We start from the raw sequence: 16,019 nt of genomic DNA on the forward strand, positions 1-16,019 counted from the left end.
TCTCGCCCTTCGTGTTGATTCTGTCCGTGAGGATGTTGGGACAATGTTGAGGAGCTCGGAGCATAACAAGCGATATCATCCGGTATGGTGTAGTGGCTAACATTTCGCGCTCTCATCTTCAGCTGAGGGATCAGTACCGCGGAGCCCAGGGTTCGATTCCCTGTACCGGAGTTTACTTTTGATCTTTTTGTGCATATATATACTTTTCGAATATATATTAAATGTGGCAAATATTACCTCCTGTTGAGCACATCCTTCAGGAAGCATGGTCTGCTCCTAAAATCTGTTTATGTATAGTAAAAAGACACTTGAAAATTGTAATAAAGTTAAAGCCCTGCCTGTAATCAATGATCAAAGCTAAATATAACCAAGACATCAGCAGCTAGGAAATCTTTTTCCTCTCATGTTATACATAAATCCTCCGTGGTATAATGCCTATTCCGCAAGCAACATCAAGAACGCTTTCAGTAAACCTCCAATAATATCAAAATCATTCAGGGTCGTTATCTGCTGGTATCCACGACATAACGGCCAGCAACGTTGCCTGCAATCATCATATCATAGACCTTCTGGAGTTCTGACAATCCGACAATCCTAGGTCTCATGTTAGTCTTGCCAATGATTGCACGTAGTGGATGTACTTACTTGTAAGGTGCCTTGATAAGACCTTGTCTGTAAAATTCAATGGCTTCAGCAGTATCCTGTCGGTTACCGACATAGCTGCCCTTGATGTTGATTTCACTATTGTATCTCATCAATGCGTGTTCTGCGAATACGGTTTGTTTCACTTACCGGACGACAGTGTCGAAAACAGGAGCCTTGACGAAAGCATTGGCTGGTAAACCAACACAGACAATTGTGCCCTTGCTCTTAACATACTGACTAGCTTGTTGGAATGGCTTCTCACTGGCTGCAAGAAGGAGAACAGCATCGGGGCCAAGGCCACCTGTAGCGTTCTTGATCTCTCCAACAATATCCGTCGATGTCTTGAAATCAACAAAGGTATCAGCACCAAGCTCAGTGCAAACCTTGCGCTTTTCGTCTCCGCCATCGAGAGCTGTTACTCGAAGCCCCATGGCCTTGGCATATTGAATAGCGAAAACACCAAGACCGCCTCCAGCGCCAGCAATGACAACACTCTGTCCTGGTCGAACGCCAGAAGACTTGAGAGCCTTGTAGACTGTAAGTCCAGCACACAGAATAGGTGCTACGCCAGCGAGATCACAGTCCTTGGGAATTCGCGCGACGTGCGCAGCCTTTCCTACAGCGTATTGCTGGAACGAACCATCAACAGTATATCCTGACAGGGAGGCTTCTGAGCAGAGCGATTCGTTGGACTGTCGACACTGTTCGCAGCTCATGCAGGAGCCGTGAAGCCACTTGAGGCCAACGTGGTCACCGATTTCAACGTCTTTGACGAGCTCTCCTCGTGCTACTACGATACCGGCACCTTCGTGACCGCCAACAAGGGGCATCTTCGATTCAAGGGGCCAGTCGCCATTGACGGCGTGAAGGTCTGTGTGGCAGACTCCACTATACTTGACGTTGATTAGAACCTCATCGGAGCCTGGCGTTGGAACAGGGATCTTTTTATATTGGACAGCTGTTTTCGTCAGAATCCCTTTCCAACCTCAAACTTCATTGAAGCTTACCTCCACCTCGTTCTTCCAAAACTTGTGCCCACTGTTCATTAGGAATGATGGGGCTAGCAGCTGTAGCGTAAGCGGCAGTCTTGCCGAGGCTACTGTTAGCACTGAAGCTTGTGGTGATGTTTCCGGCGCTAGCGCGACTGTTAGGGTTATGTCGGACGCATGATTGTCCTCCTGAAGTTGCACAGCTTGCGCAGAGTGTTCGTTGACTGGAAGAAAAGTTTCGACGGGTTGTTTGAATCTGAGCTGTTGCTGAACGTGCGAGACGTGCTGTGTTTCGCGTGGCTATTCTTCCTGTTCGGAGGATGCCAGTTCGCATCACGTTGCTTGACGATAGCATTATGGTCTTGCTGTAGAGTAATTGTATGTACTGTAATTGGGTATAATATGGTGTATTGCAATTGGGTGAGTCAAAGCTTGGATATATAGCAGCGAGATGCTTCAACTTATAAAAGAAGCGTCTGTCAGCCCATAATGATAATTCTGTGGTACCACGGAGTATCAACCGGCTCTGGATATTGCTTTTGATCAGATCATATTCAGTCAAACTCTAAAATGGACCCAAACTACCGGAGATGGTGTAAAGTCGTGGGCCTGTAAGTTACTGTGAGCCGCGCTACGATATACCTTTATCCGCGGAGATGCGGCAGAGCCAGGTGACCCCGTGGGGTCTACGCCCACTGTAGAAAATGTTCAGGCCAGTCTCGTGTCTCTTTTTTACTGTGCCATGTGCTTTGCTCAATCCCCGCAGTGGAAACGTCTTGCCATTCCGCAAAAGAGTGAGCCGATTCTCTTGACGTTGTAGTGATGGGTTCCAGTTCCATTGCTGAGCCGCCAACAGACGCCGATATCCACCAATGGGTCTTGGGGGAGTAAGCATGTCTGACCTCCAGGGCCCTATGGAGAAGGTGGCACAACCCCCAAAGACCCCAAAGGATGTGCTATGTCTGCTGTTTATCCCCAATTACAGGGCTGTAAATATCCCGAATTATCCGCGTTTGCTCTGTAAACAGCGAGAGGCATTTCCAATCCTACGCGCACCAATGCTAGAGATACAGAGCTGGTGATATGTGCATGTCGAGGGGGTAACAATTGAAGGATTCAAAAAGCAATGTATCCCAACAGCGACAGTTGCAGCGTTGTACTCGCGTAGTTATACCGAGCAGAACGTGAAAGCGAGAAAAATGCAGGATCATGACCTGGAAATTGAGTTCCTTTTGATCCACTGCGGAGCCTTTCCCACGTGTCCCGTGCCTGGGCTACGAAATCCGCATTCGCAATCCGCAGTTTGTATAGCACTCAAGTACTGGAATTATGACTCCGAATTCTAGAACCCCACCAACATCAGGAGATTTGAGCTTTTACGTCACGCGAGGCTGTGACTGAATCGACGTTTTTTTTCGATCAAGTCTCCGAGGTTCGGAAATAGATTACTCATGTACTTTTGCCGTTGGTATGCGGAGGACAATGGCTTTGTCATTACAGATACTGGTGGGGAGGAACTCGATTGAGTTTGTGAAGCTGTGAGCTTCAGAAGCGATTCTCGTTTCAAGATAATCTTGCCTCGCGAATCTGAATTCTCCGTCGCAAATAAGATCACCTACTACGCTGGACCTCACGAGACTGTTCACACCGCGACAATGACGTACCTTTGCAGAACTCTTTATGGGCAATCCGCGATATCATTCAAGTTTCGACCAAGAGATCCGAGAGAGTCAAGCCCTAGTAGTAGGTGCTATCGATACATTCTTATACATTAGATATCTTCAAAGGACCTGAAGAGGACCACGATCGTTCACGGTATATTTCTCGAATTTCTTGGCACAATTCTTCAGCCCAAACTACATCATTCGTCACTGACAAAAGCTTCTCGAGTGCACAAGTCACGAATCAAAGAAGCCACATGTAGAAAAGAAATCAAGACCGCATAACTACTAACAATAGTATATCGTGAGCGATACGAGCTCTATGCATTCGCGTAGGTTTAGATGATGTTTCAGCCTCTTGAAATAGGCAGCCCTACACTAAGATTCTACATGACGACGCCCATGCATAAGCTCACTATTTTCGATCGACTATCTAGAGGAATATGATATTAGGCAGACAATGTTCCCCTGCTAACACTATGTCATCGCTCCCAGAAAAAGGCCAGGTCCATGTTTCGAGTGAGCGTGGCGCAGCGAATACGAGGACCCCCGTGATCTGACCAATAGTGCTCAATATCCCTGCCCACCACTCGAGTACCGTGGTTGGCTTGATCAATGTTAAAAATAGCTGTCTTACTGAACTACACAGGGCTCCATATAGATGAATCGTGGACGGTAGTCTAAGCATGTGTCATTGTTAAAGTTGTAGTATAATTACACCTGCGGGAATGTTTCATATTGTATCAGTATTTCCCTTAATTTATCCTAATGATCATGAATGACACAACTGGCATCACCACTGCCGCTGCCCGACTTGTTGGAATAACAGACGAAGCAGTACGATTCTTCCAACAACTTGACCATACTACGAACTCTGTTGCAAAACGGGTACAGCAGCTGGAGGCCTTTTCAAGATTAGCCAAGGAGATTGAGCTGAAACCTTCAGCTAATGATCACGATGACGAAGAACAACTCGATCTGACCAAACAGATCTTACTTTACTGCTACAAACTCATCAGCAGAATTCTCTCTCAGCTTGAATGGGTTGATAATGGGGGCAGACACGCTTCTACTCAGCATGGACTACTTGGGGTCTACGCTGAGCTGAACAATTGGGAAGTTAAGGATCCTTTTGAAGATCTGCATAGGGAGCAGCTATGCCTCGTAGCTTTTCGAAAATCAAGGTAGGCGCTCTATGAAGTACCCAATCGCGGCTTGATCTAACTTTTGAAAGGTTTAGACCACTCTCTTGGGCTTCAGAGTCTGACAGTCATCCTTTACTATATTCTCACACTTTTAAAGCTCGCGAGCTGGATTTCTTGAATTTGTTGTTCGTTACAGACCCTAGAGAAGACCACGCATCACTCGAGTCAAGCAGAGGAGCCATTGTCAAAAGAACATGTACTTGGATTACTGAAACATCTGAATACCGATCATGGCTCTCAGGCTCTGGTGACCGCAGGGGTCTTTTGATCCAGGGAGGCGAAGGTCACGGCAAGAGTATGTTGGCGATGTACCTAACCAAGCAACTGGAGCAGCTCGCTGCATGCATGTCAACCGACACAGTCTTATACTTTCTCTGCAACCATGGAAACATCAACGCCAAGTCTGCCACGACTGTTCTTCGTGGACTGATTTGGCAGCTTTGCAGGTTACGCCCAGACCTTTTGCATCACGGGCTAAAGAGAGCTGTGTCGGTCGAAGAAGGGAGAATCGCTTTGGCAACCAATTCGGTTGAGACTCTTTGGCAGATATTCAGCGCAATGATCCAGGATCCTACCACGGGTACCGTCACATGTGCTATTGATGGGCTTGATGAATGCGATGAGTCGTCGATCAAAACACTGGCGGAGAGGTTCTCGGAATTGCTATCTTCAACGAATCAAGATCGTCGAAACTTCCGGATCCTTCTGACTAGCCGCCACCCATGCCAGCAAGACAACCTTTCTACTGAGTTCTCAGTAATATGCCTAGACTCAGATGCACACAAGCACAACGTTCAAGATGTACAGCGATTGATCAATTCTCATGTTTCGAATATCGCACATGAGCATGGCTGGTCTCGAGGCTTCCAAGAACAGATGAACAAGAGCCTCACAAAAAGGGCTGGTGGCTCGTTCCTCTGGGCGAGCTTAGCTGTTTCTGGACTTAAAGGGCAAGATGAAGGTTCTGCAGCAAAGTATCTTAACGATCTTGCTGGAGACAACAACGCCATCTACGAAAGATCTCTCCTGGCCATTCCACTAGAGTGTCGCCAAAAAGTACGGTCACTCTTGACTTGGGCGGCCCTAGCATATTATCCCCTGAGCCTTGGGGAATTAAGCACTCTTACCAGCGATGAATTTTCAACGCCAGAGGCTGCTTTTATAAACCTGAAAGCTTGTTTGGGTTACTGCAGAACTCTTCTTACGATCAAGACCGAGATAAGAAGATTTGGCTCTGGATATGAAACCATAGAAACCATTCAGTTCTCCCACCGATCAGTCAAAGATCACCTGCTTCAACCTTATGTTCTACGAACCGCAACCGACACCGATGCTGACCTTGACTTCTTTCAAATTATCCCGGATAACGGCCATGAGATTCTCGCTTCTCGCTGTTTGGAAATTATGGAGAAAGGACTTGAAGTAGAGGCTGAAAGGGAGAGTCCCGTTGAGTATGCTCATGTGTTACCTTATGCCTCAAGGTTTTGGTTCAGACATCTCCGAGAATGTCCCGAAAAGCTTTGCAATGAGACCTTGGAAAAAAGAGCGTTAAATTTCCTAACGCGAAACCATGAAAATCGTAGACTCTGGTTTTCTTACCTCTCAAACCTGAGACAGGGGCGAGAAGATATTCCCTCGACGGCATCCGAGCATCACGACACGATTGGGGGACTTGAAGAGATCAATGGCAGTGATGTTATATTCTTTGAACACCCAAAAGATACAACTTCGGCAACTCAGCTCCAAGCCCTCCAATTGGCATGTCTGCTTGGTATTACTGCCATAGTTAGAAAGATTCTTGCTAGCACAAGCTTGTTCACCTGTATACGGCAAGCCAATATTCGCCCGCTTCACAGTTATTTTCGAACAAGACCAAGGAGTGAGGATCGATTGATAAAAGTCCAAAGAGGTGGAATATTACAACTAAGCACAGCGGAGATCGTGGCAATGACACCTATTGAACTTGCGGTCCTCGGCGGTCACCACAAAGTCGCTTCGCTATTGCTCGACCGCTACCCTCAACGGAGCATATGGCAAGATTCGTCATTTGCTTTGGCTACTGCTGTTAGTCGCTGTGATGAGAATATGGTCAGGTTACTGGTAGAGGGTGGTGCCCCAAGGATCAGAGCCTCTCGACAGCTAGAAGGACCTATCTGCACTGCTGTGGTCAACCGAAGGCTTGATGTGGTCAAGTTTCTTTGTTGCTCTGGAGCCGAGATCTGGGCGCAACCGAATTCCAAGTTAGGTGAAGTAACACAAGCTTTACTGTGTCTTTCCAGTGATGCCTATTCAAGCTCACTCGATGGAACGGTCTTCATCCAGTATGCAAAGGTTTTACTTTGCGGAGGTGCATCTCCAGATGGCTTCAACCTGTATGGAGAAAACCGTGGCTTAAGATACTGGAAACGAGCTGTTATGGAATATCTACACAGACATGGCATCACCCTGCAGAATTTGGGACCATATCCCAACAGAGAGACCCCTCTGATGGTATTCGTCTCTTCATTAGGTATAAGCAGCTCACTGTCTGAACCAGTGGAGGCTGTTCAGTTCCTCTTGGGCTCTGGAGCATCTATCAACCAAACAGATCTGAAAGGTTGGAGCGCATTGCATCACGTCGCCAACCAAATTGCTCTGGGTAGAGCGAAGAAAAGTTACGAAGCTACAGATGATGCAGAAGAGTATCAACTTTACAAAATCGCGAATCTTCTTATTGCAGCTGGAATCGATCAAGAGATGGAAGACAGAGAGAAGCGCAGAGCCGCTGATATCCTGCGCGTGGTGGGAGCGCCGATTTGGAATAGAAATATCTCGGAGTACGAATCATTTTTGAGAAGGGAGCCACTAAGTAGAATGTCACTTACATAGACAACTTAATACATAGTTTCTAACATCTAATGCTTGATATAGTCTTAATGTAGAACAGGCATTATTTGTTTTGACCGAGACCATAAGTAGTGGAAGTGATCTTCGCCGCAAACTGCTACTTTATGTTTCAAGAGCGATTCTATCAGTTGATCCTTTGTACAAGCCTGACAGGAAACTTCCAGCAGACATAGACTTGTGGTAGAACTGACTTCTTATTGGTGTTCTCTTCACCCACTTCATGAGGAATCGAGGGGTTTGCTAGTGGCGTTCTTGACGACTGTGATCGGAGAAAGGGGCGGGTATCAAAATTTCTAAAAATGATAAAGAGAAACAATTAGATTAGGAACGACATCAAATAAAGGATCGATAGTTCTCTCTAGCGCTGATGCCGTAATATCCACCTACCCAGGGACAGCTAACAACTTGAATGAAGCACGGATTATCTTTTTTTATTCGATATCCCTATCTCAATAATAAACCAGAGGAAAAATTACAGTTTAAAGTATCAATTTCAAGGAATAATGACAAAAACATTTTCCTTGATCCAACCTCGCTCAGATAGAATTAAACATAGGATACACCAAGCCTTCCAATTCTGCGGTGCGGTACACGATACCCAATGACTTATCCAACCCAAGTCGATGGCCGTATTTCAAGTTTTCATCAGCTTGAGTAAGCGTTTATCTGGGCTCTTTAATGTGCTGATAGAATTAGCATGGTGGCGGCTCAGAATTTAGTCGACGGTTACGCAAACGGCGTCCAGGCAAACGCACATGTTCAGCCCATTAACCAGACAAAATTCTGTGTTTGCAACACAGTCGTCACTAATAGAGCATGAAGTATTGTCGACCGCAGCGCTGGTCGTGGTGCTTGCGGCGTCGGTAGTGGTAGACTCTTCAACGATCGCCGTGGTAGTGGTGGGAATATCGGTTGTCTCAGTCTCTGTGGCACTCTCGACGATAGTGGATGTCAGGTCGGCGGTGCTTTCGATGACAGTCGCGGTTGAAGTGGCCCCGATGGTGTTTCCAGCTAAAGTTGTTGTTGGGCGGCAGGGGCCTGCATTTACAGTAGCAACAAGGAGTGCCAGAGCACGTAGAACGTTGGAAGACAGCATAACGACTAGTATAAACGAGTGACAGCCAAGACGATGAAAAAGAATGAATGGGAATAATGAAGAGCCTACTAAGAAAAGTCGCCAAGAACTAAGCAGTTCAGCTGAATGTCGAGAAATTCAGCAAAAACCCAAAAAGAAGACATAGACTCCGGTACAGGGAATCGAACCCTGGGCTCCGCGGTACTGATCCCTCAGGTTATGAGAGCGCGAAATGTTAGCCACTACACCATACCGGATGGTGTGATTGTTGATGTGAGCTTTGGTAATGCTGCTCAACATTGCCAAACAGAACTCGCTTCAGCGCGATACCAGGAGTTGATTTCTGAAGTTTGGATGGCATCCAACGACGGTCAGCTCTCAACTACATGTTTCAAGGTCCAGTTTCATTTTTTTTATTGAAAGGTAGTCCAAAGTCAATGCAAATTAAGGTTCAAGTTTATACTAACCTCAATATCATATCCCGACGAGATAAATCAAGCCGATGCACTTTTATGTCCAAGTTGCGCTTTGGTCAGATAGGATTCAGCCCATTCACTCTGAGCAAAAGACCAGATAAATTGACAAATTACATTACTCTACATCTAATAAAAAGCATTTTAAATGACTATCTATGGCTTCGGGAAGAAGTCCTTGTACTGCAACAAAGCCTCCTGATACGGAATTGGCTTCCTTCCCGTCAACTTCTCAACATTATCATTCGTCTCAGCCATGAACTCCCTCGCAACCATCTCTCCACAGCACAAAAGATCGCCAATACACAACTTCATCGGCAACTTTGAAAAGTCACCAAAGAAGTCCGTAGGTAATCCATGATCTAACCACCATCTCTTCAACTCTTCATCAGGAAGGTTGACAATTTCTCCACTGTACCCTGTTTGCTCGCACATCCACTTGAAAACCTCCTCGTTGGTGACGGCTTTAGGGCCAGTGATCTCGTACACTTTGTTAGGTTCGCCGCGGCCTAGGAGCAGAGCGGCTAGGACGTTGCCGCAGTCTTCGCGGGCAACGTATGCGCCTGCTTTGCCGTGCGTGTTGACGAGCCAGCGATCACCGCAGAATTTCCACGATGGTGCAAAGAGAGTTGGAATATTATCAGCGTAAAGATAATTACGCTGGATGTTGTACTCTAAGCCAGAAGCGTAGATAATCTTCTCAATGAAGTGATGATCTCGGGGGAGGAAAGGAATATCCTCCTCATTCTCAGCCTCTATACCAGCTCCACAGAACGAAGTATAGCAGACTCTCTTGACACCACATGCCTTGGCAGCGTCAACGACGGTTTGGGCCTGACGACGTCGACCTTCACCGAAGAGCCAAGTTGAGATGAGAGACACGGCTTCAGCGCCTTGAAAAGCCGCTTTGAGACTTTCAATATCGTCGTAAGTGGCTGTTACGACTTTTGCGCCTTTGTCGGTCCATGATTTGCGGAGGTCAGCGGGGATTGCTTCGTCTTTGTATGTGGTGAAGACGAGTTCATCGCCAGGTTTGGCGATTTCTGTGGCGAAGCTTGCTGCGATACGGCCGAGATTACCGTCTGCGCCTGTGAGAACGTACTTTGGCATTGTGATAGATTGAATAGATTATAATAAGATGTAGTACAGAACATGTAGCCCTCGGTCCTGGAGCTGGGGGTCTTTGCTTTATACGTAATCGGTACCTCCAGATATTCTTCGGTCACACCATCTGCAACATGAGATTTCTTGTTACACCGGGCGATCGAATTCCAAAAGAAGTCCTGTAATTCCGAACTTGGTCGATCATATCAGATCCGGACCCAGCGCTGCGGTAGGGCTCCGCCGCTAGTCAATGACATCAGGTCATGTCTAGAAGCGATATCTCGTGTTTCTGTGGACTAAAGGATTTTCACCGTGTTACTGTTCTATCACCAGATAAAACATGCAATTGGCGCACGTCTCCGATCTCCTTAACTCGTGATATCTTTGGAATTGTAACACAAATTCTCGGTTATCCCACGCTTAAGTGATGTTTGATGTTCCGTAAATATCATGTCGAATGGACCTAGCGGGGCATCGAACATCAAAGCTCCTCGCGGGATAGATTCCGCTCAGGGTGGAATGTGTCGCTTAGAGTGTCGGTGAACTTGATCTATCTATTATTACTCGTTCCTTGACCATGGAATTTGTCACGTTGTTGAGTTTGATGGGATTATTCGAGGTAATATATCCTAAGTAGGTCCGCCGGTTGATAACCCTTCATCTTCACCGCCGCGGCGACTGCTAAGCAAGAGGTGGATGCTCTGATTTTACTAGCACCGTAACAGATCAGATCATGAAGGGCACGATTCTCTCGTTCCATTGCTCTCTGCATCAACCCCTCCACTTTCCTGTCCACCCAACTTTTCAGACTATCCAAATCTATTCGACTCTGCCCATCGTAACGAAACCTTGAGTAGCTAAATGATATAAAGTCCCATCTCCTTCGAGTCCCTTTCATGGTTCCAACCCTGCGTCATATAATTCGTGATAAATCCAACCCTCTGATAAACATTTTCAAACTTCTGGACTTCCTCGGGCTGCTTCTTTAAAATCTCCTCATCTGCCTTGACCAACACCAACGCCGCATCATCATCCCATGCATTCCTGGTACTCATTCTTGTTGAAAGTCTGAGGCAGAATAGCTCATTATTCTTCAAGTTTCGCAACCTCCAAAGACTATCCGGCCTGTCAAATGGCTTTCTCGTATTGTTCCCCGGCTTTTCCAGCCAAACTATGTTTCCATCGATGGAAAAGGTCGTGGGCATGATGCGGCCGGTGAGAAAGATGTACCCAGAGTCGACGGCTCCAAACTGGTTATGCCCGCTAAGAGGGCATGCTGTACGATCAAAGTCCACGGTCACGAAGAACTTGTCAAATTCAAAGCTCTCCACTCCCCACGTTACACCACGGTGAACACTGAGCCAGCTCCAGCTTGGTGAGATGTACTCTGGTTCCTCACCAGAGTCTTTTTCATCTGGCATCCAGCGTAAATCGTTGAGAATATCCTTCTCCCAAAGACCTGCGAGGTATCTTCCTGTAAGTTTATTGAACCACTCTGTAGCCAATCCTGCAACAGCTGGGAGGCCGTCGGTTCGTTTGGTGATATTCTTTTGGGAATACTGAACTATCAAATCTCGCCAGAGTTCATGATGCTCTATGAACTCTTTGATTTCTCCCTTGAGAGGGGCTGCGGGATTCGTAGATGAGCCTCGGTAGCTCTTCGTTCCAGTGATGAACTTGTGTCCTGTCTTGATGATTCGACGAGCAGGTACCAGTGGGTCATCTTCATGTTTCTCCAGAGCACCGCATTCGCACTCCATTGAAGATAAACAGTCGAAGATCATCTCACTCTTGGTATAATGGAGAATCCGAGTTGCCAAGAGCCTCTCCTGGAAACACCAAGCTCTTGTCATCAGAGGGTAATCATAAACCTCAGATACTGTGGTTCCAACGATAGGGTTCGAGGATCCTTTGGACCCATTGGGATCTGTGTTCCAACCAAAAACTGCATGTTTTGCCACCTTTCGTCCGTAGATCTCAAATGGCTTTCCTTCTGGAAATGTTCCAGAAACTGTGACGAAAGGCTCTCTTTGAAATAGACAGCCACCAGACCCATCAGCGGATCCAGTGGCAGCTAAAACCAGTTCTGCGCCGTTGTAAATCGACGCCATTTTGGCTGCTTCAATTTCCCAATCTTGCTTATCATCTTGAACGATACAGAGTGAATCTATCCAAACATATCGAATGCCCAACTCTCTTGAAATAACCACAGCATCCTGGAATGTTTTGGCAAACCTATTGAACGGAATGTTTTGCTTCCACTGGTCAAGGGTTGCCCGCGTCGAGATCAAGTGCTGAGTCTTACCCCAACAATGAGATAACGCAATATATGGTTCTGTAATCTGCTGTGTGGCGTCATCGTGAACAAAGATATGGATTCCATCGTTGGTATCAGGTCCAATATCGATGACTCGCTTTGGGAGCTGCGGGTTTGATGAGGCCTCCCCTTCTGTGCAAATTGTGTGGGTATCTTTGCAGGTTTTGATCCAACTTTTGACCCTGTCGAAAGAAGACTTGGAAGTTGGATCTGGCTCAATATGGCTCGCATGTCCACCAATCTCAGCGGGAAGACTCCAGTCAGGACGTTCAACGTTCATCGATGACCCAATAGTCGGCCATGGGCAGGGCGAACCTATATCTATGAGCTGTCGTTTCGGAAGTTGCACTGCGTGTCTTACCTGGCATGGTGTATATCTCGAAGCTCTCGAGAAGGTCTCCATCAGTGCTTCCGCCGCCAGAAGAGAACATATCAAAGTCATCAGGGGGACTCCCACGGATAAGATTCATCCTTAGGACATTTCCCTTACAGAAGACAATGTCCAACCATAGCTCAGGATCATTGCAGTCCAAGGTTCCTTTCGTCAACTTCGTCAAGATCTCTTGAAGAAGGAAACAAGACGGGCAGTCTCTAGCTACTGTCCCAGGAACATCAGGGAGATATACACTAATTTGCCACGAAGCATAATCGATACGACCTCGTCCTGCCCAAGCAGGAGCTTCATCTAGGTTACCAGCCGTAGCCGCTCTGTTTGCGTTGATGGAACCAGAATTTTCGTGCATAGCTATACCAGCCAGAGGAACAGCAGTGGCAGTTGAACCTCCGTAGAGATTCCAGCACGTTCGGCATAGTATCGGGTCTTTTCGGATATCATCTTCAGTGTCCCCGGTTGGGTATGGTGTTCGCTTAAGGTTGAGTGAGGCCATAGTAAGCTAACCCCGCAGTGAGGATTCTCGTACAGTAAATCGCGTATAGTTGAGGAGCAAGATTTGGTCACAATGACAATTTTTAAATGCTTTGGTGATATGATCTGACTACGAAGAGACTGGACCTGAAACGAGTTTGAGAGTTATTTGTTGTCTGACCTGCCTGGGTCCCAAGGTCATGTGATGCACCAGATAGCCAATCTGACCGATGGAGGAGGGTCAGCAATATGAATGCATACAGCACTTTTATACATCGCAAAACCGCCCTAAATTAACAGAAGTAGCCCTATATACACTGTTCAGTTCAAGTTTCGGGTCTCAGATTCACTCAGAGTGAGTAGTACACATTACGTCTTATCAAATCGAAGAGAGTAAAGCTCTAGCTGTCAGGGATCTTTGTTTAAATTTGTAAAATAGTCTATAGAACAAAACAAGAAATTCGAACTGAGAAACTGAGACACAGAAAGTCTTGTAAGAGACAAAGCCAAAGAGGGTAGTGTAGAAGAGAATACAGAACAAGGAGAAGAAAGCCAATCTCAATAACCGAAATCAAACATTGCAAGGAAAGTTGGTCATATCATCCCGACTATTACCATACCATAGGTAATAGTTCTCAATGATTTCATCCATAGAGCAAATTGGGATGTTGAAGACACCAGGAGCCTCGATACCACTGCCAGCAAGACTATCGAGAACCTCTCGGCTGGGCTCATCTCCAAGATCAAGCTTGAAGCCGTTCTTTCCACCATTAGCGGCCTTTGAGTTGAGAGATCTATAAAATCAGTAAGAAATAGTTTTTTCAGGAGTATATGAAGGAAGTTTACCCAATAATGACGTTATCGAGCGAGATGTCAGTGAATTTCTTGTCCTTCAGAGACTGCCATCCAGGAGGAAGAGCAAAACCACCACAATCAGAATCACCAGACTTGCTATCACAGTTGGTGTTACGATCACGGCCACCAAGAAGCCAATAGGACTTCCCATTGAAGCAGAAACGACCATCCTTCAGAGCACCATCATCAATCCAGTGCTGGTACATGGTCGTGAAAGTAGCTTCCTTATTCCAACCAGGGTCTTGATCACAAGCAACATCAGACTCTGCGATGAAAGGAATGATGACATCGGGAGAGTACTGCCATGCCATGGGGATGAGGAATGCGTTGATAGCGCGTTTGACTTGCTTAGCGTGATCGCCACGGTCGAGGAGCCAGTTATCACCGAACATGGAGGCGTCGGAGATCATGGCGCCGAGTTGATTGTAGCCGTCTTCGGAACCGCCGAAGAGCCACTTTTGGGTTGCAAGGACGCCGTCCTTCCAGCCTTCGGTGAGGCCTTGCATCTGGGCTGTTAAGCCGTTCTGAACACCGAGTTGGTCTTGACTACAATGATGTGTCAGTTGAGTATTGAAACGGGGTAGTGAGACACACGCTCTGCCGTTGAGAATATCCTTAGTGAGAGTCAAAGAATTTTTGACAAGATCATTGGTAGTATCCTTGAGCGTACCAGCATTAGTGCTATCGCTGAACTTGGGACCGATCACTGTTAAACATCAGTATGCTATCTGATCATATCCAAGGAATACATCAACCTACGCTTGTTCCAAGCAGGACCCATGACCATGCCCCAAGCCATCAAAGCGATATCAATGAGGATGGATGTAGCAAGCCCTCCCTCCTTTGGAGGAACCTTGCCAAACTCTGAAGCAATGGTGCCAATGTCGTTATCACGAACGGCATCACCAACAGCGTTCCAAATGTTGGAGTGCATCTTGCCATTGTTAGCCAAATTGAGTTACCAAGATCTTGAAAGGGACTCACAGCAAAGATGTTTTCGAACGAGTGAAGAATGAAGTAGCCAGCAGGAACACTGGTAGAGTGGCACTGGAGGTTAAGATTCTCACATCCGCTGCCTTCATCACTGAAAGTCTCGCAGAACATGTCTTGAGGACCGTGGAAGAAGTTTGAAACCTGCACATCTTAATCACATATTTCTTCCCACTTCAATGTAAACTCACATTGTTGGAAAAGTGCTTCTGCTCACGTCCACCAGTAATATTCATCTTCCAACCCTCAATAACAGCATTCCAGGCATCACCAGCATCAACGTTCTTCCAGCGATCAGGTCCATACAGAGTATGATCCTTAACACCATCAGCCTCACAGTTCACGGAGCGCCAGTCGTTCGTATCCTCAGCAGGGATGGGAGCCTCGAAGGGAACTGTAGCGGTGGGCTGTGAGACATCCTCAGCTTGCTTCACCTCTGGAACAGGAGTAATTTCAGTAGCTGGTGCATCTTGACGCTTGAAGGCATTGGGAGGAAGAACTGGGGGGATCACAGCGTGCTTAGGGTGAATTGCATGATTGTTTGCGGGATGGGCTGTGCCAGTGGAAGAGAGAGAAAGGAGTACCAAAGCGGTCAAAAGAAGAGGTTGCGTCCAGCGTGCCATCTTGGAGTTGGCCTTTTCGTAGCTTGCTGTTTATCTTTACTCAATATCTTCTTCATCATTAGATTCTTGAAGTATTATATACTCTTTAAATCACCAGTTTCTCAACCCATAATGTCAAAGGATCAGCACATCAAATTCAAAAGTAAGCCCTAAATCAGTTTCATGCAACCGTTGACTTTACTGCTGAATCCTTCTGAGCTTCCTCAGCCTCACTCGGTGTTGACATTCAGAATCATCTTGGTCCTGAATAATCCTTCTCGCTAATCTAGTGCCCGTCTCTTGGCGAGTTCACCAGTTAGACGCGCGGATGGAGGCACGTAGTGGTAGGGGT

At 46.6% G+C, this 16,019-nt stretch overlaps 7 protein-coding genes and 2 non-coding genes across 12 annotated transcripts; 3 read left to right on the plus strand and 6 right to left on the minus strand.

Moving 5' to 3' along the window:
* Positions 1-78: 78 nt before the first annotated feature.
* On the plus strand, positions 79-171 carry FOXG_18815. Its single transcript has one exon. It is a non-coding gene; the product is annotated as a tRNA-Glu (tRNA).
* Positions 140-2,555, minus strand: FOXG_04369 (alcohol dehydrogenase). Of its 4 annotated transcripts, XM_018382365.1 has the most exons (4): positions 1,653-2,555; positions 793-1,603; positions 646-741; positions 140-594 (listed from the first exon to the last, which is right to left on the minus strand). In XM_018382365.1, the coding sequence occupies exons 1-4, from the start codon at positions 1,987-1,989 to the stop codon at positions 504-506; spliced, it is 1,335 nt and encodes a 444-aa protein (XP_018239066.1). In that variant the 5' UTR covers positions 1,990-2,555; the 3' UTR covers positions 140-503. The 4 variants fall into 4 exon arrangements, with proteins under 4 accessions (XP_018239066.1, XP_018239067.1, XP_018239069.1 ...); XM_018382366.1 differs by having other exon boundaries at positions 140-741; XM_018382368.1 differs by having other exon boundaries at positions 646-1,603.
* Positions 2,205-2,980, plus strand: FOXG_04370 (uncharacterized protein; the record flags this gene model as incomplete). Its single annotated transcript, XM_018382369.1, has 4 exons — positions 2,205-2,245; positions 2,401-2,428; positions 2,491-2,521; positions 2,775-2,980. 4 exons carry the CDS (start codon positions 2,205-2,207, stop codon positions 2,978-2,980), a joined length of 306 nt encoding a protein of 101 aa, XP_018239070.1.
* Positions 2,981-4,004: 1,024 nt separating this feature from the next.
* Positions 4,005-7,373, plus strand: FOXG_04371 (uncharacterized protein). Its single transcript, XM_018382370.1, has 2 exons — positions 4,005-4,479; positions 4,530-7,373. The coding sequence occupies exons 1-2, from the start codon at positions 4,064-4,066 to the stop codon at positions 7,366-7,368; spliced, it is 3,255 nt and encodes a 1,084-aa protein (XP_018239071.1). The 5' UTR covers positions 4,005-4,063; the 3' UTR covers positions 7,369-7,373.
* A 418-nt stretch (positions 7,374-7,791) lies between these two features.
* Positions 7,792-8,667, minus strand: FOXG_18816 (uncharacterized protein). The gene has a single exon (XM_018398952.1). It carries the CDS (start codon positions 8,480-8,482, stop codon positions 8,102-8,104), a length of 381 nt encoding a protein of 126 aa, XP_018239072.1. The 5' UTR covers positions 8,483-8,667; the 3' UTR covers positions 7,792-8,101.
* Positions 8,629-8,718, minus strand: FOXG_18817. The gene has a single exon. It is a non-coding gene; the product is annotated as a tRNA-Glu (tRNA).
* A 181-nt stretch (positions 8,719-8,899) lies between these two features.
* FOXG_04372 (uncharacterized protein) lies at positions 8,900-10,184 on the minus strand. Its single transcript, XM_018382371.1, has one exon. The coding sequence runs from the start codon at positions 10,042-10,044 to the stop codon at positions 9,091-9,093; it is 954 nt and encodes a 317-aa protein (XP_018239073.1). The 5' UTR covers positions 10,045-10,184; the 3' UTR covers positions 8,900-9,090.
* Positions 10,185-10,617: 433 nt separating this feature from the next.
* On the minus strand, positions 10,618-13,385 carry FOXG_04373 (uncharacterized protein). Its single transcript, XM_018382372.1, has 2 exons — positions 12,717-13,385; positions 10,618-12,670 (listed from the first exon to the last, which is right to left on the minus strand). The coding sequence occupies exons 1-2, from the start codon at positions 13,240-13,242 to the stop codon at positions 10,896-10,898; spliced, it is 2,301 nt and encodes a 766-aa protein (XP_018239074.1). The 5' UTR covers positions 13,243-13,385; the 3' UTR covers positions 10,618-10,895.
* A 406-nt stretch (positions 13,386-13,791) lies between these two features.
* On the minus strand, positions 13,792-15,688 carry FOXG_04374 (uncharacterized protein; the record flags this gene model as incomplete). The annotated part of the gene is made up of 6 exons (XM_018382373.1): positions 13,792-14,014; positions 14,067-14,621; positions 14,670-14,781; positions 14,835-15,009; positions 15,060-15,209; positions 15,257-15,688. The coding sequence occupies 6 exons, from the start codon at positions 15,686-15,688 to the stop codon at positions 13,792-13,794; spliced, it is 1,647 nt and encodes a 548-aa protein (XP_018239075.1).
* Between the last annotated feature and the right edge of the window lie 331 nt (positions 15,689-16,019).

The sequence above is a fragment of the Fusarium oxysporum genome, chromosome 4 (assembly GCF_000149955.1).
Source record: "Fusarium oxysporum f. sp. lycopersici 4287 chromosome 4, whole genome shotgun sequence".
NCBI classification, from domain to species: Eukaryota; Fungi; Ascomycota; class Sordariomycetes; order Hypocreales; family Nectriaceae; genus Fusarium; species Fusarium oxysporum.

Coding starts and splice junctions, on each gene's coding strand:
- FOXG_04373 (XM_018382372.1), bottom strand. CDS start 13,242: ATGGCCTCACTCAACCTTAAGCGAACACCATACCCAACCGGGGACACT. Junction 12,671..12,716: donor CGAGATATACACCATGCCAG/GTAAGACACGCA, acceptor TCATAGATATAG/GTTCGCCCTGCCCATGGCCG.
- FOXG_18816 (XM_018398952.1), bottom strand. CDS start 8,482: ATGCTGTCTTCCAACGTTCTACGTGCTCTGGCACTCCTTGTTGCTACT.
- FOXG_04369 (XM_018382365.1), bottom strand. CDS start 1,989: ATGCTATCGTCAAGCAACGTGATGCGAACTGGCATCCTCCGAACAGGA. Junction 742..792: donor GTTTTCGACACTGTCGTCCG/GTAAGTGAAACA, acceptor GAGATACAATAG/TGAAATCAACATCAAGGGCA. Junction 595..645: donor CTTATCAAGGCACCTTACAA/GTAAGTACATCC, acceptor CATGAGACCTAG/GATTGTCGGATTGTCAGAAC.
- FOXG_04371 (XM_018382370.1), top strand. CDS start 4,064: ATGATCATGAATGACACAACTGGCATCACCACTGCCGCTGCCCGACTT. Junction 4,480..4,529: donor GTAGCTTTTCGAAAATCAAG/GTAGGCGCTCTA, acceptor AACTTTTGAAAG/GTTTAGACCACTCTCTTGGG.
- FOXG_04372 (XM_018382371.1), bottom strand. CDS start 10,044: ATGCCAAAGTACGTTCTCACAGGCGCAGACGGTAATCTCGGCCGTATC.